The sequence below is a fragment of the Gobius niger genome (genome assembly GCF_951799975.1).
Source record: "Gobius niger genome assembly, chromosome: 6".
Classification (NCBI taxonomy): Eukaryota; Metazoa; Chordata; class Actinopteri; order Gobiiformes; family Gobiidae; genus Gobius; species Gobius niger.
This window is the reverse complement of record NC_136857.1, coordinates 37,562,520-37,589,924: the sequence shown is the minus strand read 5'-3', so window position 1 is coordinate 37,589,924 and position 27,405 is coordinate 37,562,520. Positions and strand designations below refer to the sequence as shown.

At 43.1% G+C, this 27,405-nt stretch overlaps 1 protein-coding gene across 1 annotated transcript; it reads left to right on the top strand.

The window, feature by feature from the left end:
* Window positions 1-4,959: 4,959 nt before the first annotated feature.
* On the top strand, window positions 4,960-26,939 carry LOC306964880 (uncharacterized protein; the record flags this gene model as incomplete). The annotated part of the gene is made up of 3 exons (XM_079559047.1): window positions 4,960-5,170; window positions 10,399-10,506; window positions 25,672-26,939. The coding sequence occupies exons 1-3, from the start codon at window positions 4,984-4,986 to the stop codon at window positions 26,937-26,939; spliced, it is 1,563 nt and encodes a 520-aa protein (XP_079415173.1). The 5' UTR covers window positions 4,960-4,983.
* Window positions 26,940-27,405: the final 466 nt, after the last annotated feature.

Sequence of the window (27,405 nt, the reverse complement as noted above, 5' to 3'; positions counted from 1 at the left end):
TGACGTTTTGTAGTTGTAGAGTAGGGATGGGTACTGTTCGTTTTTTTCGATACCAAGTACTTTAACGATACCTGCTTTTTGGTTCCGGTGCCTGAACGGTACTTTTTTCGATACCTATGTTATTTAATTCAATAAAAATGACGTGTATTAAAAGTATCATTCAGGAAAAAGACTGAAAACAGCAGAACAGAGGCTCCACAGGAGCAGCAGCGTCGCCTGTAACCTCGTGTTTTGAGCAGAATTTCCACTTCAGCAGAGATAAAACAGAGAAAGGACATTATTCCCTCCTGAGCTGCAGAGTCAGATCCACATCAGGACACGGTTTCTTTCAGATAAACTTTTCTAAACTCACTGCACTTTGACGAAGTGAAAGCTCCACACGTCAAAGATCCTCACATGGTGTGAGCCTCACTCTGACACTCATCATTTACCAAAACTGTACCAACAATGTCTGATACAGAGTGAGCGCTCACTTTTCTATAAACAAAGCTTGGATACTCCCCTCTCTGCAGCTGCTGTAAAGTTGTAACAACAGCACGTAAGCCACGCCCAACAGCACGTAAGCTCCGCCTCCTGGTCTGTCGCTAAAGATAAAGACGTCTCTTTTGTTGTCACTGCTTGGTTTGGCTTTTCAATTTGCCTAAAAACTAAAGTTTCTTATTCAGTCCTGGTTTAGTCCTAGTTTATAACTGGTTTAGTTTAGCTCTGGGTTTTACGACCGGAGTAAGTCCTGGTTTAGACCTGGCTCAGTCCTGGCTCAGTCCTGACTCAGTCCTGACTCAGACCGTGGCTCTGCCGTCTCTATTACAGAAGTTTAGTAGTTGTAGCTTTGCTTTACTTTAAGGCCAATTCTTACTCCAGTTCTGGCGTCTGAAGTCTGAAGAGGCCTGTGAGTTAGAGCTTTAAGGTGTAGCTTTTCTTCACTCCATTTGTGCTGAAGCGGCTCATTATCTGCACATACGTGCATTTTTGAGACTCAATGCGGGTCTGGAGAGAAAAAGAACCGAAAACTGGCACAGAAGGAATTTTATTTTTCCGATACCACCCCCGACCTTTTCGGTCGGTTCCAAGTAGGTACCGTTTAACGGTGCCCGTCCCTATTGTAGAGTAAATGTATTTTCACAGATTATGTTGTAAATACAGCAACAAAACCGACCTCGTCTTCACAGAGACTTTTATTGAGCAGTGGATGTCATGATTCTGCTTCTTCTGTCATTCACTCCCGGCCCCTTTGATTGAACTGTTCCACTTCAGGTTTTCCCGCTCTCCACAGCTGCTCTCCATTCGCTCTTCCTCTCAGGGGAGCTTTTATAATTATACTCACTCAGTTCAGTCAGTCTGTTGCTACATTGTTGAATCGAGAGCTGTATTATGTGTTTAATATTATTGTTGTGAAACTGATTGTGAAATGATCTGTTTTGTTGTCCTGACTTTATAATAAAGAAGTCCTGTGGGAGAATGTAAAGGATCTGTATCTGCTCTTTTAGCCTTTCCAAAGTAAACTATGGGCATTTAGATGATATATTGTACCTCTGTCACCATGGAGTACTCATTTTTGTGATAAATATAAGTATTTTCTCGGGGTGTTTTCTAAACCTGGAAGCCGATGCAACTTTTGCAGTAGTAGAAATATAAATAAACAGCAAAAAGTTAAGTTACTTCACAATGCAGTTACAAGGAGTTGACGTCTGCAACACAGCTTCATAAATGGCTAACACACACGCTAACACACACGCTAACACACAAGCTAACACACACATGCTAACACACATGCTAACACACATGCTAACACACACGCTAACACACACACGCTAACACACACATGCTAACACACACGCTAACACACACGCTAACACACACGCTAACACACACACGCTAACACACACACGCTAACACACACACGCTAACACACACACGCTAACACACACAAGCTAACACACACAAGCTAACACACACAAGCTAACACACACAAGCTAACACACACGCTAACACACACACGCTAACACACACGCTAACACACACACGCTAACACACACGCTAACACACACACGCTAACACACACACGCTAACACACACACGCTAACACACACACGCTAACACACACAAGCTAACACACACAAGCTAACACACACACGCTAACACACACAAGCTAACACACACGCTAACACACAAGCTAACACACACACGTTAACACACACAAGCTAACACACACACGCTAACACACACGCTAACACACAAGCTAACACACACGCTAACACACACACGCTAACACACACACGCTAATACACACACGTTAACACACACGCTAACACACACACGCTGACACACACACGCTAACACACACACGCTAACACACACACGCTAACACACACACGCTAATACACACACGCTAACACACATACGCTAACACACACACGCTAACACACACACGCTAATACACACACGCTAACACACATACGCTAACACACACACGCTTACACACACATGCTAACACACACACGCTAACACACGCTAACACACACACGCTTACACACACACGCTAATACACACACGCTAACACACACGCTAACACACACACGCTAACACACACAAGCTAACACACACACGCTAACACACACGCTAACACACACGCTAACACACGTTAACACACACACGTTAACACACACACGTTAACACACACACGCTAACACACACGCTAACACACGCTAACACACACGCTAACACACACGCTAACACACACAAGCTAACACACACACGCTAACACACACGCTAACACACACGCTAACACACGTTAACACACACACGTTAACACACACACGTTAACACACACACGCTAACACACACATGCTAACACACACGCTAACACACACGCTAACACACACGCTAACACACACACGCTAACACACACACGCTAACACACACACGCTAACACACACACGCTAACACACACAAGCTAACACACACAAGCTAACACACACAAGCTAACACACACAAGCTAACACACACGCTAACACACACACGCTAACACACACGCTAACACACACACGCTAACACACACGCTAACACACACACGCTAACACACACACGCTAACACACACACGCTAACACACACACGCTAACACACACAAGCTAACACACACAAGCTAACACACACACGCTAACACACACAAGCTAACACACACGCTAACACACAAGCTAACACACACACGTTAACACACACAAGCTAACACACACACGCTAACACACACGCTAACACACAAGCTAACACACACGCTAACACACACACGCTAACACACACACGCTAATACACACACGTTAACACACACGCTAACACACACACGCTGACACACACACGCTAACACACACACGCTAACACACACACGCTAACACACACACGCTAATACACACACGCTAACACACATACGCTAACACACACACGCTAACACACACACGCTAATACACACACGCTAACACACATACGCTAACACACACACGCTTACACACACATGCTAACACACACACGCTAACACACGCTAACACACACACGCTTACACACACACGCTAATACACACACGCTAACACACACGCTAACACACACACGCTAACACACACAAGCTAACACACACACGCTAATACACATACGCTAACACACACGCTAACACACGTTAACACACACACGTTAACACCCACACGTTAACACACACACGCTAACACACACGCTAACACACGCTAACACACACGCTAACACACACGCTAACACACACACGCTAATACACATACGCTAACACACACGCTAACACACGTTAACACACACACGTTAACACACACAAGCTAACACACACACGCTAACACACACACGCTAACACACGTTAACACACACACGTTAACACACACACGCTAACACACACACGCTAACACACGTTAACACACACACGCTAACACACACGCTAAAACACACGCTAAAACATACAACTCGTAGCCAAACATGCTTTTCTCTGTGACATCATCGTTAGGTAAGAAAAAAGAACAGGCGTGTCCAGAGTAGGTTAGAAAGAGCTTCTTCTTCACAGGTTTCAGTGCAAACATGACGTCTGTTCAGACGCTCAGGGGGGGGGCGTTTGTTTTCGCGGACGCCTCCTTTGTTTTAATTTTTTTTTTAATTTCTTACAACAGAAATCATGAAAAAGCTGTTTTATAAATTAAAATCAGGCCGTAAGACATTACATTACAGACGTCGGGCTCTTCCTGAGTGAGTCAGTGGAGAGGGCGGAGCAGCAGCAGGAAGGTTGTTAGAACTGTGTGAATGAAGCCACAAAAAAAACACTCTGAGGGTGCTTTTATGAAGGAAGTAACAACAACATGGTTAAAAGCACCAAAAAGTCGATTTTCCTTGATACAGGACTTTTACATGACCTTCTTTGTTTTGTTTGGTCACTTATATTCAGTTGGATTAATATATTTCAGTTTAAAATGTGACGAAAAATGGATGAAAAAGTGGCAAAAATGTCACAAAAAATGTATTAAAAAATTGACAAAAAAATGACAAAAATTTGACACAAAAAAAGACCAAAATATGAGAAAAAATGACAAAAAAGTTACAAAAATGAGTTGAATACCCAACAAAAAAATGATGGAAAAAAATCTGATAACGTGAGGAAAAAGATCCTCTCGGTTCAGGCGGGGGTTAAGAGGTTAACTGAAGGAAAGACAGGGCAGCAGGCGCCCCCTACTGGACCGAGAACTCAACTGCACTTACATTTGCGATCTACATTTATCTGCGTAATAATTCAGTGTGATCAGTTTAGTGACTTTGATTTCTCCTTCAGCGCTTGTAATGGATATCAGAGTCCACGGGGGGCGCAGCCGAGTCGACTTTATTATCACGTGACCAGACCGGATTTACGACAGTTTACGGCAGTGTTTCTCTGGTTCCTGTCATTAGCTCAGAGCTAGCAGTGCTGAAGCTAACAGCGGCTCGTAAACATGTCCAAGCGGAGCCGGACTCTGAGAGCTCTGGTGACGGAGCGGCTGAGCGCGGCCGCGGAGGAGATCTTCCAGCTGGTGGAGAGGACCATAGCGGAGTATGAGGAGGAACTGTGTCGCTCCAAAGAGGAGAACCAGAGGAACCAGCGGCTCCTGGAGGCTCTGGGCCCACGACAAGGAGCAGCTGGTGAGTCTGGGCTTATCTGTTCCCCCAAAAGTGAGCGCGTTTTATCGGTGTAGAGAAACTAAACCAAACCAAACCTCCTCACGGTCTGGAGTCAAAGTGACGCCTTGATCTGAGAAACACCAACCAACCAATGACTTCACTCTAAGCATCAAAACCCTGAAATGATCCGTCCTCAAACTGACACTGAAATACTGAGGCCAAACCGGTATATGTTATAAGATATATATTTATTTGTCTCGCTCCCGATTCTCCTTGTTTAAGTTCTTGGAACCGCCTCGTTAAAGGGACGCAGTTCAAAAATGTTAAAAGAATGTGTTTTCCTCCCCCTACATGTTCCTCCATGTCCTCAGGTGGAGAATGAGCCCAGACCTGTTCACCACAACTGCCTCTGAATCCTGCTCTTCAGTCTTCAGTGCTTGTCTTTATATACACAGTCTTCAGTGCTTGTCTTTATATACACAGTCTTCAGTGCTTGTCTTTATATACACAGTCTTCAGTGCTTGTCTTTATATATTCAGTCTTCAGCGCTTGTCTTTATATACACAGTCTTCAGTGCTTGTCTTTATATACACAGTCTTCAGTGCTTGTCTTTATATACAGTCTTCAGTGCTTGTCTTTATATACACAGTCTTCAGTTATTGTCTTTATATACACAGTCTTCAGTGCTTGTCTTTATATACACAGTCTTCAGTGATTGTCTTTATATATTCAGTCTTCAGCGCTTGTCTTTATATACACAGTCTTCAGTGCTTGTCTTTATATACAGAGTCTTCAGTGCTTGTCTTTATATACAGTCTTCAGTGCTTGTCTTTATATACGCAGTCTTCAGTTATTGTCTTTATATACACAGTCTTCAGTGCTTGTTTTTATATACACAGTCTTCAGTGCTTGTCTTTATATACACAGTCTTCAGTGCTTGTCTTTATATACAGTCTTCAGTGCTTGTCTTTATATACGCAGTCTTCAGTTATTGTCTTTATATACACAGTCTTCAGTGCTTGTTTTTATATACACAGTCTTCAGTGATTGTCTTTATATACACAGTCTTCAGTACTTGTCTTTATATACACAGTCTTCAGTGCTTGTCTTTATATACAGTCTTCAGTGCTTGTCTTTATATACGCAGTCTTCAGTTATTGTCTTTATATACACAGTCTTCAGTGCTTGTTTTTATATACACAGTCTTCAGTTATTGTCTTTATATACACAGTCTTCAGTGCTTGTTTTTATATACACAGTCTTCAGTTATTGTCTTTATATACACAGTCTTCAGTGCTTGTTTTTATATACACAGTCTTCAGTGCTTGTCTTTATATACACAGTCTTCAGTGATTGTCTTTATATACACAGTCTTCAGTGATTGTCTTTATATACACAGTCTTCAGTGCTTGTCTTTATATACACAGTCTTCAGTGCTTGTCTTTATATACACAGTCTTCAGTGCCTGTCTTTATATATACAGTCTTCAGTGATTGTCTTTATATACACAGTCTTCAGTGATTGTCTTTATATACACAGTCTTCAGTGCTTGTCTTTATATACACAGTCTTCAGTGATTGTCTTTATATACACAGTCTTCAGTGCTTGTCTTTATATACACAGTCTTCAGTGATTGTCTTTATATACACAGTCTTCAGTGATTGTCTTTATATATACAGTCTTATGTTTCTGAACATACGTGTTGTATGTTTCTGAACATACGTGTTGTATGTTTCTGAACATACGTGTTGTATGTTTCTGAACATACGTGTTGTATGTTTCTGAACATACGTGTTGTGTGTTTCTGAACATACGTGTTGTATGTTTCTGAACATACGTGTTTTGTGTTTCTGAACATACGTGTTGTATGTTTCTGAACATACGTGTTGTATGTTTCTGAACATATGTGTTGTATGTTTCTGAACATACGTGACGTGTGTGTCAGCATCACTTACTCTTAACTGAGGCTGCAGGAAAAGCTCCATCCTTTGTAAACGTCTCTCCTGCTGATGCTCAGACTGCTGTACATTATAGATCCAATCCTGGTCCTAATCCGGCCTAAAGCGCTTTGTTTCCAACCAAGCAATTAAGCTCCGTGTTTGGAAACTGCGCTGCTTTCTTTCTTTCTTTCTTTCTTTCTTTCTTTCTTTCTTTCTTTCCTTCCTTCCTTCCTTCCTTCTTTCCTTCCTTCCTTCCTTCCTTCCTTCCTTCCTTCCTTCCTTCCTTGCTTCCTTGCTTCCTTCCTTCCTTCCTTCCTTCCTTCCTTCCTTCCTTGCTTCCTTCCTTCCTTCCTTCCTTCCTTCCTTCCTTCCTTCCTTCCTTGCTTGCTTGCTTGCTTGCTTCCTTGCTTGCTTGCTTGCTTGCTTGCTTGCTTGCTTGCGCTGTGTTTGTTGTGTATTGTGAGCCCAGGGGGCACGATTTCATTATAAAGTGGCTTTAGAAAATCAGAAGGCATTGTAATTTTTTTTTTTATTGATTAAAGAGGCTAGATACAAGTTAGACATTTTATACTCACTACTGCCACCTCAGGTCATAGGTGTAACTGCAGCTTCTATATTAAGCTCGTGCATGACGGCACTTCAGACCTGAAGTAACGTGACACCTCTGAGTGACTGAGGATTGTAGAGGCAGTTGTGGTGAACAGGTCTGAGCTCATTCTACACATGAGGACATGGAGGAACATGAGGAAATGTAGGGGGAGGAAAATACATTCCTTTAACATTTTTAAAGAGGGGGTATTATGCTTTTTTCAGCCACATAGCACCAGTCTATAGCACACTACAATGATGACGAAACCTTCTGTTGGTCTGTAAATGCAGTAAATTAGAATAACTGCCTTGTATAAAATTGCTCTTTCAAAATGGCGGTAGCAAAGGACTTGAAATAGGCCCCTGTCTCTTTAAGAACCTCTGACCCTTTCCGACACGCCCCCTCCACACGCTGTCTGTGGCATCACAACAACACTGCGCTTGTCTCAGCAGTATTGAAACTACGATCGGTGCATTTTCATTTTTATTGTTGGAAAGGAGCTACTGTTTATCACTTTGTGAACAATGGCCACACAGGATATTATTTGGAGACGAACCTTCCACACCGGACGCTTGGAAGGGGCTCTTGCCTGAAAAATAACTGCTGTTTGGAGGCTTCTCTTTGCATCTGCCATGCCCTATGGATCTCTAACTATACCCCCATGGACGACACCAGGATCTGCAGGAGCCCATACGATTCAAAAGACGGACATTATCTGTGCAGGTGGACAATGGTTTTTCGAGGTTACCCCGTTAGCTTGTTATAATCGACTGCAGCTCATTGTTGATGAAAAGTCTGCAATAAACCACAAATGTGTAAAGCCAGGCTCATTGTGTGATCATCGTAAAGGCTGCTTCGAGTAGTTGCCTGCTTTATTGACGTTATTTGTGCATAATATGCTGCCTGTTTTCAATGAATGTTGTGAAGGTGAAGGTTGTTAGCTTGTCGCGGCTAATAGTGCCTTAGCTCCGGGAGAAACCACTCGGCTACGACTCACTGTAGATGAAATGTGAGCAATAAACTACACAATCAACAAGCCAGGCTCCGTGTGTGATCATCATAAAGGCTGCTTCAAGCAGATGCCTGTTTAGTGACGTTTTCAATGCATAATATGCTGCTTGTATTCAGTGAATTTTCCCGTTAGCTTGTCGCGGCTAGCTTGTTAGCTCCGGGAGAAAACCACTCGGCTATGACCCATTGTAGATGAAATGTGAGCAATAAACTTCCAAATCAACAAGCCAGGCTCCGTGTGTGATCATTGTTAAACGGTTCTTTATGTGTGTGGTGGTTTTATTGACTTTATGTGTGCATATTTCTCGTTTTCACGTGATGACTCGAGGTTTAGCATAGCATTAGCTTTCTCCGGAGGCTCTGTGCATCATCAAGGCCCAGCGTAGAACCAGACACTGAAATAAGTGTTCTTGTCACCGGTTTTAATCCTGGGTGTTTCGGTAACAGAAACACTGATGTGTGTCTTTGTAAAAGTCTGCTGTAACTCCGGTTCACAACACATGAAGCTAATCCTCCATGATGACTCTGTTTACATCTTAGGGCTACACACTGCGGGGAGGGGGTTCTGCTGAAGAGCAGTGGTTGGTTACTCGGCTGGTGACGAAAGGTCGGAGGCTTATCCTGGAGGTCGAGGGCGTTTCCTGAAGGAATCAGGCGTTTTATCCCTAAAATGGCCGCCATCAGAGTTTCTACAGATTACTCGAAAATACGTGAATGTGCTAAGGCAACACTTCAGGCATGTTTTTAATGAGGGAATGACTTAATAACATGATGTAAAGCTTGAAAAAGTCCATTTTGCATAATACCCCCCCTTTAAACTCCGTGTAGTCCCTTTAAATAAGTTAGAACAGAAACATACTTGGATTTGCACATTGAAAATTGGTGACCGGAATGACGTGACATATTTTATAACAGTTCATAGAGTAAAATATCGAACAGAGACGTGATCTGAACCAATCAGACGTCACTGATTGGTTTAGATCAGGGGTTCTCAAACTACGGCCCGCAGGCCTGAGTTTGTAAAAAAGTAAGTCTCTAGCCCATTCCTTTGTGGAGCTATGATTTATTATTTAACTAAATTACCAGTGTACTCATTCCAACCACTAGGGGGCAACTTGAGTAAATAAAAAAGAATTCCACACGTGTCCAGCAGAGGGCACTGACATAACACATTATAGCCACAGAGTGTGGAGTGAATGAATCATGACCACAGTGAACTTTGAGAGACTTGTGACCACAGGCTTGTAAAGCACAATTACAAGTCAAAGCAGTTATTACTTTGCTCAGCCGTGGGTGAAACTTTACTCCGGCCTGATCGGAGAGCGGGGCAGAGAGCTCTGTGGGACGAAGCTGGATGAAGTCAATGAAACCGTGGAAAGGTACAGATTCTTTGAACGAAACCAAGCTCCGGGAGAATCTATCGACACATATGTGAGTGACCTGAGAGCGCTGGCAAAGACCTGCAACTTTGAGCCATTAAAAGATTCACTGATACGCGACAGGATTGTTTGCGGCTCACACAGCTCAAGCTGGAGAGAAAGACTCCTCACAGAAGACCATCACATTTAAATCAGATTTTTCTGGTGCAGCTCTTGGAAACGACTGTTTTCAGACCGTCTCCTCGTCACTTTTTGTGAGGGCATTTACGACTTTTTTATTCAAGTCGAATTATCAAGTCATTTGCTGATTGTCTCTGTTTTCTGTTCCAGACGCTCAGGTTAAAGAGGAACCAGAGGAGCAGAGCGTCCACCAGGAAGAAGAGCAGCTCCTACAGTTCACTGCTGTCTGTGTGAAGAGCGACGAGTCCTCACTGTCAGGTCAGTGTGTCCTGTGTCGCTCTATCAAAACAGGGCGCCGTTATTACTAATGATCAGGATGTTATTACTAATGACAGGGATGTTATTACTTATGACAGGGATGTTATTACTTATGACAGGGATGTTATTACTTATGACAGGGATGTTATTACTTATGACAGGGATGTTATTACTAATGACAGGGATGTTATTACTTATGACAGGGATGTTATTACTCATGACAGGGATGTTCTTACTAATGACAGGGATGTTATTACTAATGACAGGGATGTTATTACTTATGACAGGGATGTTATTACTTATGACAGGGATGTTATTACTCATGACAGGGATGTTCTTACTAATGACAGGGATGTTATTACTTATGACAGGGATGTTATTACTAATGACAGGGATGTTATTACTTATGACAGGGATGTTATTACTAATGACAGGGATGTTATTACTAATGACAGGGATGTTATTACTAATAACAGGGATGTTCTTACTAATGACAGGGATGTTATTACTTATGACAGGGATGTTATTACTTATGACAGGGATGTTATTATTTATGACAGGGATGTTATTACTAATGACAGGGATGTTATTACTTATGACAGGGATGTTGTTAACAAGGTTCTGATTTATGTTGAATTTTCTGTGTCATTAATGTATCAAAAGTACTATTTCGTATTATTACTAGTTTCACTTTCCATTCCCATATCTATATTAAGAGCCCCAGCAACGGCCTAGCAACCAACCACCATTCACCTCCCCCTAGTCTCTCCACCAATCAGGAGTTGGTATCCCCCATCCCAACTTTCAGTCAAGTCAGTGCGCAGGTATCATCCCTCGGGAACACACGCTCCATCCTCCCTCCCGCAATTCCGTGAAAACCTCATCTATTCTTCAGTTATGTGTTCATGCGTCCATTAGAAAGTAAGTCATGTCCTATATTGCCTGTGTATTGTTTGTAATAGTATTCATCATATTTCGTAGTCTAGTTGTGTTTTATAGTTTCATCGTGTTTTCTCATGAGCGCGCGTTACGCGCAGGCCTCACTCTAATCACGTGGTGCACGTGTTACGCGCACCACTCTCTATACTCACGTGATTCACGTGTTATGCGCATGCATCCCAGCCATGCGCCAGCATCCAGCCAAAGTTAACTGTCTCTGTTTCTCTAATTATATTCCGGTTTTGGAGTTTGGATTAGTTATCACTGTTTGTTTAATGCTTCTTTGAATGTAGTTCAGCCATCTCTTATTTATGTCATTTTATACTTTAGATAATTTATTATTTAGACAGAAAGTAGCTATTCAGATTTCCTATTATTGCATTTCTCAAATATCATCACTCATTATTCATTTATTTGTGTTTATAGAAACCATGAACCATGAACATGAACATCAACCATGATCCATGAATCACATGAATCACCAATTCAGTCAATAAAGAGTGGCAAATGAGTGAATCCATTGTTTCTTATTGTTCTAACCGGACAACCTGGGGAGATTGAAGATTTGGAACCAGTTCTAAATACAGTCATTATCTGAGGTCACAAGTTTGGGTCTCCTTCCCGACACCTCCTTCACATGGTCCTTCGAGCCGGATCTTCAGTTTCCTCAGCTCTACAATGGATCCCACTCGACCTCGCCGTGATGTCCGTCGACCTCGCTACCTCGACGACTTCTTGGTGACTCTCCCGCCACGTAATCTTCCCCCTCTCACACTCCATGGCCACTCCACCGAGGGAGCAGCTCTTCCACCTCCTGCTCCAATCATCACTCCAGCTCAATTCGTACCTGCGCCTCAGAACCTCAGCTCCGAAGCAGTCATGTCAGCTCTGCAGGAGATGAAAGAGGACAACAACCAGCTCAGGCGAGATATGCAAAGCCTTCTCAATTCTCTCTCCCTGAGAACAGCGCCTCAGCCTCAACGCGTCGATCCAAGGCATTCAGTTCAGTTTGAGGACAGCGCCTCCTCATATGTGGCTTATCATCCTCCTGAGAGAACATCCACTCCTAATCGCAATCTTCAAGCACCAGTGGATGATCTTCCACCCTGGCCTGATGCTTTACCACCTCCGCCCTGGAGCGCGCCTCTACCTCCTCCACCTCCAGTTGACATGCCGCTACCTCCGCCACCGCCACCGGTGTCATATCTGCCGTCATATGATGTAGGGTTTCAGTCCACTCCAGCGTATGTGGAGCCGTACACTCTCCCTCACAACCCACCTTCGGTGGAGGCGACATACAGAGGGCCAAAGCCTGACGTTCCATGTTTCACAGAGGATGATCCACGTCAATTTGCCCGCCTCAAGATAGCGCTCGACAACCTCTTGCCCAGAGACGCAACTGAGCGATTCAAATACCAAATACTAGTTGACCACCTCAAGCTCGAAGATGCGCTCCTCATTGCAGACTCCTATAGCAATAGTTCAACTCCCTACTCCAAGACGATGGCATCACTGACTGAAATGTATGGGCAACCTCACAAACTAGCCCTGCAGCGCATCAACGAAGTCCTGGCCGAGCCTCCAATCAGAAGTGGGGACAGTCGAAGCTTTCGCCTCTTCGGCCTCAAAGTCAGAGCTCTGGTCGGCATGTTAGATCAACTGGGCAAGGAGGGCAAGACTGAGCTGGACTGCGGGTCACACACCTCACGACTTCTGTCCAAGTTGCCGCATGAACTCAGAGCACAGTTCAAGCGCTACATAGACCCCATCCGCACTCCGATACCAACCTTGGTGCACTTCTCTGATTGGCTCGAATATGAGGTCCGTGTTCAGGATGAGGACTACCAGCCTTACCATTCCCGGCCTCCACAAGATGAACGCCAGAAAGCTTTCAAGCCCAAGTCACAGAAGTCTAGTGCACGCTCTACTACAGTTTTGCTCGGCTTTGATCCTGCTCCTAAGTCATCTGAGTCTTCGTCACAAGTTCGACCTAGCAGCGCCAAACTTGAGAAACCTAAAAAGTATTGCCCCTTTTGTGATGACATCCAGCATTACTTCAATCAGTGTCCAGAGTTTAAGAAGTTTTCCACTGATCAGAGAGTGTCATGGATCAAAACTGGGAAGCGCTGCTGGAGATGTGGCAGAAATCACCTCGCTGCTCAATGCTACCTCAAGGCTAAGTGTCAGCAGTGTAATCAGACTCACCTTGACATACTGCATGAGGTCAACACTCCTGCAAGCAAATCAGCACGTTCAGCCACAGAGACTGGACAACCAGCTACCTACTACCTCGATCCAGATCTCAGGACTAGCTGTGTATTGCTGAAGATGGTCAAAGTTCTCCTCCACAATGGCAAACACAAGCTAGAGACTTACGCCATCCTCGATGACGGCTCCGAGCGCACGATCTTGCTTCACAGTGCTGCTCAAGAGCTGCATCTCAAGGGACAGAGTGAAGACTTGGCGCTCAGAACTATCCGTCAAGATGTGAAAACTGTGTCAGGAAAGTCAGTGTCATTCTCTATATCTTCATCTGCCCATCCTCAGAAACGGTTTCGCATTCACAAAGCCTTCACCGCGGCAGAGCTTGGCCTTTCCAAACACTCCCATCCAGTCGAGGCCCTGCAGAGAACGTACCGCCACCTCAGAGGCCTCCCGCTACATTCAATCAACCAAGCGCAGCCACTTCTCCTCATCGGGTCAGACTACCCTCATCTTCTCTCTCCAGTTGAGCCTGTACACCTAGGTCCACCAGGTGGCCCTGCAGCATTGAAGACTCGTCTCGGCTGGACTCTACAAGGTCCTGCCAAAGTCCTGCTGCACCAGACCTCCACTCCTCAGTGTCTCCTCATCAACACTCCTCCTTCCTCTACTGACCTTCTCAGTCATGTGTCCAGATTATGGCAGATGGACATTCTTCCTTATCGTAACGAGAAACTCATCACCAGGTCCAAACAGGATAATGCAGCTGTCAAACTGCTGGAGGAGAAGACAGTCAGAGTTAATATTGATGACGTCCAGAGATATGCCACCCCTCTGCTGTGGAAGGAAGGTCTTCCTCCGCTCAGTGCCCCAAAGGAAGCTGTCCTCAGTCACCTACGAGGCACAGAGAGTCGTCTCACCAAAGACCCAGTCAAGGCTGCATCATACAGCCAAGAAATCAAGAAGCTGGCAGACTCAGGCTACATCAGGAAGCTCACATCACCTGAAGATCAGAGCAGACAATCCTGGTACATCCCACATCACATGGTCCATCACAATGGCAAGGACCGCATCGTTTTCAACTGCTCATTCACCTTCCAAACTTCCAGCTTGAATGAACATCTCCTTCCAGGGCCAACCCTAGGCTCCAGTCTCCTCGGTGTCCTGCTCCGTTTCAGGCAGTATCCCACAGCGGTGAGCAGCGACATCAAGGGCATGTTTCATCAGGTCCGCCTCCTGTCTGAGGATCAGCCCTTCCTCCGCTTCCTCTGGAGGGACATGAACCGCAGCAACAAGCCCGACATCTACCAGTGGCAGGTGCTCCCTTTCGGCACCACCTGCAGTCCCTGCTGCGCGACCTTTGCCCTCCAAAAGCATGTTATTGACCACAGCAGCCCTGATGAAGACACTCGGTTGTCAGTCGAGAACTGTTTTTATGTGGACAATCTTCTTCAAAGCTTCTCATCCATCTCAGAAGCAAAGCAGCTCGTCCACAAACTTCAGACTCTGCTCCAATCGGGTGGCTTTGAGCTGCGTCAATGGGCCACCAACGTGCCAGACATCATCAGCCACCTGCCACCAGAACTCACATCCGAGAGCAGAGATCTGTGGCTGTCAATGGAGGGTGCAGATCCACCAGAACGGACCCTTGGTCTGCATTGGCACTGCAGAACAGACACTCTCACCTATCGCCTTCGCCACACAGAGCAACCTGAGCCCACAATGCGCAACATCTACAGAGTCCTAGCCCAACAATATGACCCCCTGGGGCTGCTCATTCCCTACACCACTCGAGCCAAAATCCTGGTGCAGAGCCTCTGGGGAAAGAAACGGGACTGGGACGATCCTAATCTTCCCGAGGATCTGCTCAAACTGTGGCAAGCGTGGGTGAGTGAACTTCCGTTACTTCCTAATGTTACTGTTAATCGTTGTTATGTTCACTCAGACACCGACCTCCCAGCTGCCTCCCAGAGCATCCACGTTTTCTCAGATGCATCAGAGAGGGCCTATGGGTCGGTCGCCTACCTACTTACCGCCAGCGCCGATGGTGATGTCCAGGTGGCGTTCCTCGCGGCCCGCTCCCGTGTGGCTCCAGTCCGCCAGCAGTCCATCCCGAGGCTGGAACTCTGCGCTGCCCACGTCGGAGCCCAGCTTGGTGCAGTCCTGAAACGAGAGCTCACCATTCCCATCTCATCCATCACCTACTGGACCGACTCCACCACCGTGCTAGCTTGGTTGCTGTCTCCTTCCTGCCGCTACAAGGTGTTCGTCGGTGCCAGAGTTGCAGATATCCAGGAGTTAACCGAGAGCAGCTCATGGCGCTATGTCCACTCCAGTGAGAATCCTGCTGATGATATAACTCGTGGACTGACCCTCTCACAGATCCAGAGTCACAGCCGCTGGAGATCCGGACCCGCCTTCCTTCACGACAGTGAGTCAACATGGCCTTCCTGTCCAGACATCACCGGCCCTGTTGATTCAGCCGAGCTGCGAAAAGCCAAGTTCTGTGGCCTCATCTCCGCTCCTCCTCATCCACCTTTGCCTGACGTGAGCCAGTTTAACAGCTTCCAAGAACTACTGGAAGCCACAGTTCGAGCATGTCACGGGGCGGCCCCAGACTCTAAACCCACAGCTGAGTCCTTCAGACAAGCTGAACTCTCTCTCATCAGACAAGTGCAAAGCAACTGTTTTCCAGAGGAGTTCGCTCTCATCTCCTCCCAAAAGCCCATTCCATCCAGCAGTAGGCTCATCACTTTGGCCCCAGAATATGACCCAGAGACTCAGTTAATCCGCGTCGGGGGCCGACTAAGACGCTGTGAATCCCTCAGTTCAGACACTTTGCATCCCTTTGTCCTGGACTCTCATCATCCCATCACAAAGCTGATCATTGCAGATTACGACAGCAAGCTAGCTCATCCAGGCCCTGAGAGAGTCTTCGCTGAGCTGCGCAGAAGATTCTGGATCTTACGGGGCCGAGAGGCTGTCCGCAAGCACCAACACCACTGTCCAGAGTGCCGCAAGTGGCGCAGCCAACCCATCATTCCCAAAATGGCCGACCTCCCACCTTCCAGTTTAAGGTTACACCATCCAGCCTTCTACTCAACTGGAATGGACTGCTTTGGTCCCTTCCTCATCAAGATAGGGAGGCGCAATGAGAAGCGATGGGGTATAATCTTCAAATGCCTCACCACACATGCAGTGTACCTAGATCTGCTGGCCAGCATGGACACTGACTCGTTCCTCATGAGTCTACGTCGTTTCATCTCTAGACGGGGAAAGCCTCACGAATTGCTGTCTGATCAAGGCACAAACTTCAAAGGTGGCAGCTCAGAACTTCTAGAGGCCTTCAACTCCCTTGCCCCCGCTCTGCAGTCACAACTCGCCAGCCAGCAAATCCATTTCCGCTTCAATCCACCTAGTGCACCTCATTTTGGGGGTTCCTGGGAGCGAGAAATCCGCACCATAAAATCAGCGCTGCATACCATACTTGGATCACAAACGGTCACCGAGGAGGTCCTCCGAACCATCCTTACTGAAGTGGAGAGCATCATCAACTCCAAGCCCCTCGGCTACACCTCTTCCGATGTGGCAGACCCAGATCCAATCACTCCAAATGTGTTGCTGATGGGGCGGCCAGATCCATCCACTCCTCAAGTTGTGTACTCAGGTACAGAGCTCCTCAGTCGCCGCAGATGGCGACATTGCCAGGTCTTAGCGGACCAGTTTTGGATCCATTTCATCAGGAACTACTTACCATCCCTCCAGAGCCGCTCCAAGTGGCAACAGGAACAAGAGGACATCTGTATTGACGACATTGTTCTTGTTGTTGACCAGCAGCTTCCGCGTGCCTTGTGGCTCGTTGGTAAGGTCACAGCCGTTTTCCCTGGAGTTGACGGTAGGATTCGCACTGCTCAAGTCCAGGTCAAAGACAAATCCTACACCAGACCTGTCGCTAAGCTCATCAAGCTACCTGCACTTCCTCAAGACATTCCCGATTGACTTGTGTTCAACTTTGCTGCCCAAAGTTGGGGGCGGCTGTTAACAAGGTTCTGATTTATGTTGAATTTTCTGTGTCATTAATGTATCAAAAGTACTATTTCGTATTATTACTAGTTTCACTTTCCATTCCCATATCTATATTAAGAGCCCCAGCAACGGCCTAGCAACCAACCACCATTCACCTCCCCCTAGTCTCTCCACCAATCAGGAGTTGGTATCCCCCATCCCAACTTTCAGTCAAGTCAGTGCGCAGGTATCATCCCTCGGGAACACACGCTCCATCCTCCCTCCCGCAATTCCGTGAAAACCTCATCTATTCTTCAGTTATGTGTTCATGCGTCCATTAGAAAGTAAGTCATGTCCTATATTGCCTGTGTATTGTTTGTAATAGTATTCATCATATTTCGTAGTCTAGTTGTGTTTTATAGTTTCATCGTGTTTTCTCATGAGCGCGCGTTACGCGCAGGCCTCACTCTAATCACGTGGTGCACGTGTTACGCGCACCACTCTCTATACTCACGTGATTCACGTGTTATGCGCATGCATCCCAGCCATGCGCCAGCATCCAGCCAAAGTTAACTGTCTCTGTTTCTCTAATTATATTCCGGTTTTGGAGTTTGGATTAGTTATCACTGTTTGTTTAATGCTTCTTTGAATGTAGTTCAGCCATCTCTTATTTATGTCATTTTATACTTTAGATAATTTATTATTTAGACAGAAAGTAGCTATTCAGATTTCCTATTATTGCATTTCTCAAATATCATCACTCATTATTCATTTATTTGTGTTTATAGAAACCATGAACCATGAACATGAACATCAACCATGATCCATGAATCACATGAATCACCAATTCAGTCAATAAAGAGTGGCAAATGAGTGAATCCATTGTTTCTTATTGTTCTAACCGGACAACCTGGGGAGATTGAAGATTTGGAACCAGTTCTAAATACAGTCATTATCTGAGGTCACAAGTTTGGGTCTCCTTCCCGACACCTCCTTCACAGATGTTACTACTTATGACAGGGATGTTATTACTAATGACAGGGATGTTATTACTAATGACAGGGATGTTATTACTAATGACAGGGATGTTATTACTAATGACAGGGATGTTATTACTAATGACAGGGATGTTATTACTAATGACAGGGATGTTATTACTCATGACAGGGATGTTATTACTAATGACAGGGATGTTATTACTCATGACAGGGATGTTATTACTTATGACAGGGATGTTATTACTAATGACGGGGATGTTATTACTAATGACGGGGATGTTATTACTAATGACGGGGATGTTATTACTAATGACGGGGATGTTATTACTAATGACGGGGATGTTATTACTAATGACGGGGATGTTATTACTTATGACGGGGATGTTATTACTAATGACGGGGATGTTATTACTTATGACGGAGATGTTATTACTAATGACAGGGATGTTATTACTAATGACAGGGATGTTGTTCCTAATGACAGGGATGTTGTTACTAATGACAGGGATGTTGTTACTAATGACAGGGATGTTATTACTAATGACAGGGATGTTATTACTAATGACAGGGATGTTATTACTAATGACAGGGATGTTGTTACTAATGACAGGGATGTTGTTACTAATGACAGGGATGTTATTACTAATGACAGGGATGTTATTACTAATGACAGGGATGTTATTACTAATGACAGGGATGTTATTACTCATGACAGGGATGTTATTACTCATGACAGGGATGTTATTACTCATGACAGGGATGTTATTACTTATGACAGGGATGTTATTACTCATGACAGGGATGTTATTACTCATGACAGGGATGTTATTACTAATGACAGGGATGTTATTACTAATGACAGGGATGTTGTTACTAATGACAGGGATGTTGTTACTAATGACAGGGATGTTATTATTAATGACAGGGATGTTATTACTCATGACAGGGATGTTATTACTAATGACAGGGATGTTATTACTAATGACAGGGATGTTATTACTAATGACAGGGATGTTGTTACTAATGACAGGGATGTTATTATTAATGACAGGGATGTTATTACTAATGACAGGGATGTTATTACTAATGACAGGGATGTTATTACTCATGACAGGGATGTTATTACTCATGACAGGGATGTTATTACTCATGACAGGGATGTTATTACTCATGACAGGGATGTTATTACTCATGACAGGGATGTTATTACTCATGACAGGGATGTTATTACTCATGACAGGGATGTTATTACTCATGACAGGGATGTTATTACTCATGACAGGGATGTTATTACTAATGACAGGGATGTTATTACTCATGACAGGGATGTTATTACTAATGACAGGGATGTTGTTACTAATGACAGGGATGTTATTACTAATGATAGGGATGTTGTTACTAATGACAGGAATGTTATTACTAATGACAGGGATGTTGTTTCTAATGACAGGGATGTTATTACTTATGACAGGGATGTTATTATTAATGACAGGGATGTTATTACTAATGACAGGGATGTTATTACTAATGACAGGGATGTTATTACTAATGACAGGGATGTTATTACTTATGACAGGGATGTTATTACTTATGACAGGGATGTTATTACTAATGACAGGGATGTTATTACTCATGACAGGGATGTTATTACTTATGACAGGGATGTTATTACTAATGACAGGGATGTTATTACTAATGACAGGGATGTTATTACTAATGACAGGGATGTTATTACTAATGACAGGGATGTTATTACTCATGACAGGGATGTTATTACTAATGACAGGGATGTTATTACTAATGACAGGGATGTTATTACTCATGACAGGGATGTTATTACTCATGACAGGGATGTTATTACTAATGACAGGGATGTTATTACTAATGACAGGGATGTTATTACTTATGACAGGGATGTTATTACTTATGACAGGGATGTTATTACTAATGACAGGGATGTTATTACTCATGACAGGGATGTTATTACTTATGACAGGGATGTTATTACTAATGACAGGGATGTTATTACTAATGACAGGGATGTTATTACTAATGACAGGGATGTTATTACTTATGACAGGGATGTTATTACTCATGACAGGGATGTTATTACTTATGACAGGGATGTTATTACTAATGACAGGGATGTTATTACTAATGACAGGGATGTTATTACTAATGACAGGGATGTTATTACTAATGACAGGGATGTTATTACTAATGACAGGGATGTTATTACTCATGACAGGGATGTTATTACTTATGACAGGGATGTTATTACTAATGACAGGGATGTTATTACTAATGACAGGGATGTTATTACTAATGACAGGGATGTTATTACTTATGACAGGGATGTTATTACTTATGACAGGGATGTTATTACTAATGACAGGGATGTTATTACTCATGACAGGGATGTAATTACTAATGACAGGGATGTTACTAATGACAGGGATGTTATTACTAATGACAGGGATGTTATTACTTATGACAGGGATGTTATTACTAATGACAGGGATGTTATTACTAATGACAGGGATGTTGTTACTGATGACAGGGATGTTATTACTAATGACAGGGATGTTATTACTAATGACAGGGATGTTATTACTTATGACAGGGATGTTATTACTAATGACAGGGATGTTATTACTCATGACAGGGATGTTATTACTCATGACAGGGATGTTATTACTAATGACAGGGATGTTATTACTTATGACAGGGATGTTATTACTAATGACAGGGATGTTATTACTCATGACAGGGATGTTATTACTTATGACAGGGATGTTATTACTTATGACAGGGATGTTATTACTAATGACAGGGATGTTATTACTAATGACAGGGATGTTATTACTAATGACAGGGATGTTATTACTCATGACAGGGATGTTATTACTAATGACAGGGATGTTGTTACTAATTACAGGGATGTTATTCCTAATGATAGGGATGTTGTTACTAATGACAGGGATGTTATTACTAATGACAGGGATGTTGTTACTCATGACAGGGATGTTATTACTCATGACAGGGATGTTATTACTCATGACAGGGATGTTATTACTCATGACAGGGATGTTATTACTCATGACAGGGATGTTATTACTAATGACAGGGATGTTACTAATGATAGGGATGTTGTTACTAATGACAGGGATGTTGTTACTAATGACAGGGATGTTATTACTAATGACAGGGATGTTACTAATGATAGGGATGTTGTTACTAATGACAGGGATGTTGTTACTAATGACAGGGATGTTATTACTAATGACAGGGATGTTATTACTCATGACAGGGATGTTATTACTCATGACAGGGATGTTATTACTAATGACAGGGATGTTACTAATGATAGGGATGTTGTTACTAATGACAGGGATGTTGTTACTAATGACAGGGATGTTATTACTCATGACAGGGATGTTATTACTCATGACAGGGATGTTATTACTTATGACAGGGATGTTATTACTAATGACAGGGATGTTATTACTAATGACAGGGATGTTATTACTAATGACAGGGATGTTATTACTAATGACAGGGATGTTATTACTAATGACAGGGATGTTATTACTCATGACAGGGATGTTATTACTTATGACAGGGATGTTATTACTAATGACAGGGATGTTATTACTAATGACAGGGATGTTATTACTAATGACAGGGATGTTATTACTTATGACAGGGATGTTATTACTTATGACAGGGATGTTATTACTAATGACAGGGATGTTATTACTCATGACAGGGATGTAATTACTAATGACAGGGATGTTACTAATGACAGGGATGTTATTACTAATGACAGGGATGTTATTACTTATGACAGGGATGTTATTACTAATGACAGGGATGTTATTACTAATGACAGGGATGTTGTTACTGATGACAGGGATGTTATTACTAATGACAGGGATGTTATTACTAATGACAGGGATGTTATTACTTATGACAGGGATGTTATTACTAATGACAGGGATGTTATTACTCATGACAGGGATGTTATTACTCATGACAGGGATGTTATTACTAATGACAGGGATGTTATTACTTATGACAGGGATGTTATTACTAATGACAGGGATGTTATTACTCATGACAGGGATGTTATTACTTATGACAGGGATGTTATTACTTATGACAGGGATGTTATTACTAATGACAGGGATGTTATTACTAATGACAGGGATGTTATTACTAATGACAGGGATGTTATTACTCATGACAGGGATGTTATTACTAATGACAGGGATGTTGTTACTAATTACAGGGATGTTATTCCTAATGATAGGGATGTTGTTACTAATGACAGGGATGTTATTACTAATGACAGGGATGTTGTTACTCATGACAGGGATGTTATTACTCATGACAGGGATGTTATTACTCATGACAGGGATGTTATTACTCATGACAGGGATGTTATTACTCATGACAGGGATGTTATTACTAATGACAGGGATGTTACTAATGATAGGGATGTTGTTACTAATGACAGGGATGTTGTTACTAATGACAGGGATGTTATTACTAATGACAGGGATGTTATTACTCATGACAGGGATGTTATTACTCATGACAGGGATGTTATTACTAATGACAGGGATGTTACTAATGATAGGGATGTTGTTACTAATGACAGGGATGTTGTTACTAATGACAGGGATGTTATTACTCATGACAGGGATGTTATTACTCATGACAGGGATGTTATTACTAATGACAGGGATGTTACTAATGATAGGGATGTTGTTACTAATGACAGGGATGTTGTTACTAATGATAGGGATGTTATTACTAATGACGGGGATGTTGTTACTAATGACAGGGATGTTGTTACTAATGACGGGGATGTTATTACTAATGACAGGGATGTTATTACTTATGACAGGGATGTTGTTACTAATGACAGGGATGTTGTTACTAATGACAGGGATGTTGTTACTAATGACGGGGATGTTGTTACTAATGACAGGGATGTTATTACTTATGACAGGGATGTTGTTACTTATGACAGGGATGTTGTTACTAATGACAGGGATGTTATTACTAATGACAGGGATGTTGTTACTGATGACAGGGATGTTATTACTAATGACAGGGATGTTATTACTAATGACAGGGATGTTATTACTTATGACAGGGATGTTATTACTAATGACAGGGATGTTATTACTCATGACAGGGATGTTATTACTAATGACAGGGATGTTATTACTAATGACAGGGATGTTATTACTTATGACAGGGATGTTATTACTAATGACAGGGATGTTATTACTAATGACAGGGATGTTGTTACTGATGACAGGGATGTTATTACTAATGACAGGGATGTTATTACTAATGACAGGGATGTTATTACTTATGACAGGGATGTTATTACTAATGACAGGGATGTTATTACTCATGACAGGGATGTTATTACTAATGACAGGGATGTTATTACTAATGACAGGGATGTTATTACTTATGACAGGGATGTTATTACTAATGACAGGGATGTTATTACTCATGACAGGGATGTTATTACTTATGACAGGGATGTTATTACTTATGACAGGGATGTTATTACTAATGACAGGGATGTTATTACTAATGACAGGGATGTTATTACTAATGACAGGGATGTTATTACTCATGACAGGGATGTTATTACTAATGACAGGGATGTTACTAATGATAGGGATGTTGTTACTAATGACAGGGATGTTGTTACTAATGACGGGGATGTTATTACTAATGACGGGGATGTTGTTACTAATGACAGGGATGTTGTTACTAATGACGGGGATGTTATTACTAATGACAGGGATGTTATTACTTATGACAGGGATGTTGTTACTAATGACAGGGATGTTGTTACTAATGACAGGGATGTTGTTACTAATGACGGGGATGTTGTTACTAATGACAGGGATGTTATTACTTATGACAGGGATGTTATTACTTATGACAGGGATGTTGTTACTAATGACAGGGATGTTATTACTAATGACAGGGATGTTGTTACTAATGACAGGGATGTTGTTACTAATGACGGGGATGTTATTACTCATGACAGGGATGTTATTACTCATGACAGGGATGTTGTTACTAATGACAGGGATGTTATTACTAATGACAGGGATGTTATTACTAATGACAGGGATGTTATTACTAATGACAGGGATGTTATTACTCATGACAGGGATGTTATTACTCATGAAAGGGATGTTATTACTAATGACAGGGATGTTATTACTCATGACAGGGATGTTGTTACTAATGACGGGGATGTTATTACTCATGACAGGGATGTTATTACTCATGACGTTACTAATGACAGGGATGTTATTACTCATGACAGGGATGTTATTACTCATGACAGGGATGTTGTTACTAATGACAGGGATGTTATTACTCATGACAGGGATGTTATTACTCATGAAAGGGATGTTATTACTCATGACAGGGATGTTATTACTAATGACTTTAAAAAAGATATTTATATATATATATATATATATTTTTTTTTTTTTTTTTTTTTTTTTTTTATGGGTGATTGTAAACCTGGGACGCATCCTCTGGATCAGGATCTATCACATGATCTAATCAGCTGTTAAAACGGGACCAGCCCTGATAAAAACATTCGAGCGTGTCGAGGCGTGTCGAGGCGTGTCGAGGCGTGTCGAGGCGTGTCGAAGCGTGTCGAAGCAAACGTGTGGAAACATGCAGGCTGTCCATGTTAATGAAGGACTTTAGCTTTTGTACACAGAGTGCCTCGGATGTATTTTTTGACTGCACAAAAATAACAAGTTACACATTTAAAGTCACTCTTCACTTCTATCAGTATTTCTACTTTTGTCGTTTCTGGAGCAGGAAGAATCCTAGTTAATCTAGTCCTAGTCCTAGTCCTAGACCTAGACCTAGTCCTAGTCCTAGACCTAGACCTAGACCTAGTCCTAGTCAATGAGCGACTAATAATGACTAATAATAATGTTCCCATTGTCTCCTGCAGACGTGCAGATCCACTGGAGTCCTGAGCTCAGTCTGACACAGGAAACCCCCGAGACTCCACAGATTAAAGAGGAACCGAGCGTCAAACCAGAGGAAGAGCAGCTCCCACAGTTCACTGCTGTCTGCGTGAAGAGCGAAGAGCAAACTGAGCACCAAGAGGAAGCAAACTCAGAGATCCAGGAACAAACGGACAACTCTTCTGACTCTGACTGGGAAGGCTGTGAACCTGCAGCCAGCACTTCAGCTGCACAGATGGAGACCGAGGCTGACGGAGGCCGAGTCCAGATGAAAGACACGAGAGGAAAGAGACCCTTTAAGTGTTCCGTCTGTGAGAACACGTTTGCCCGCTGGAGTGCCCTCGAAGCACATATGAAAACACACGGGAGAATCCACACCAAAGAGAAGCTGTTTAGCTGCTCGGTCTGTGAGAGAACATTTACTCAAAGGGGTTATCTGGACCTGCATATGAAAGTTCACACTGGTAAGAGACCGTTCAAATGCACCGTCTGTAGGAAAAAGTTTGTCCAAAAGCGTCATCTGGTTAAACATATGTATGTGCATAAAGCCCCGAACAGCTGTTGGATCTGTCAGAAAAGGTTTGAGAGTAGAACTGATTTAGAAAAGCACATGGTTACTCACGCTGGTGAGAGACCATACAGCTGTTCAGTCTGTCAGGAAAAGTTTACCCAACAGGGTGACCTTGATGCACATATGCAAGTACACGCTGATGAGAGACCATACAGCTGTACAGTCTGTCAGAGAATATTTACTGAACAGTGTGACCTTGATGCACATATGCAAGTACACACTGATGAGAGACCATACAGCTGTTCCGTCTGTCAGAGATCGTTTACCGAACAGTGTGACCTTGATGCACATATGCAGGTTCACACTGATGAGACGCCGCACGCAGACCTTACCTGCCCCGTCTGTCACAAAAGGTTCAGACATAACTCTAACATCAAGAGGCACATGGCTACTCACACAGGGGAGAGACCTTACAGCTGTTCTATCTGTAACACCACATTCCTCCGAAAGTACTACCTTCAAGTCCACATGAGACGACACACTGGAGAGAGGCCTTACAGCTGCTCAATCTGTCAGAAAGGTTTCAGCCAAAGTTGCAACCTTAAAACGCACATGGTGACTCACACAGGGGAGAGACCATACAGCTGTTCAATCTGTCAGAGAACATTTGCACTTTCCAACGCCCTCCGAGTGCACATGATCACGCACACGGACCTCACGGCGCTGAAGTCCAGCAGCTGAGGAGGAGGAGGGGCTTCCTGTTTCTGCACAGACTCTGCTTTGGAAATCATACATTTACACTGATTCATTTCGGTTTTTAGCATCCAGATATGGATTTACCGATACCGATATAACGGGGGTTGGCGTGGCCGATGTTAAGGCCGATATTTTAAGTAATTTAATTTGTGTGTTTTTTTTAGTCTCTTAAATAGCTTAAAGTCAGGGGCGGACTGGCCACATGTCCATTCTGGAAGAGCACAGGAGGGCCACTGGCTCTAGGGCCACCGGTCTGGCCCCTCACTTTACCTCACCCTTAGAGCTTTACCCAAATCTAAAAGCTTGAAAGAAAAGCATCCAAGAACAAAAATGTGCTGGAAAAGTAACAAAAAAGTGACAAAAACAAAAGAAAATGTGACAAAAACGTGACGACAACGCAACGAAAAAAGCGATGAAAAAACAACAAAAACATGACAAAAAAAACCCTGAT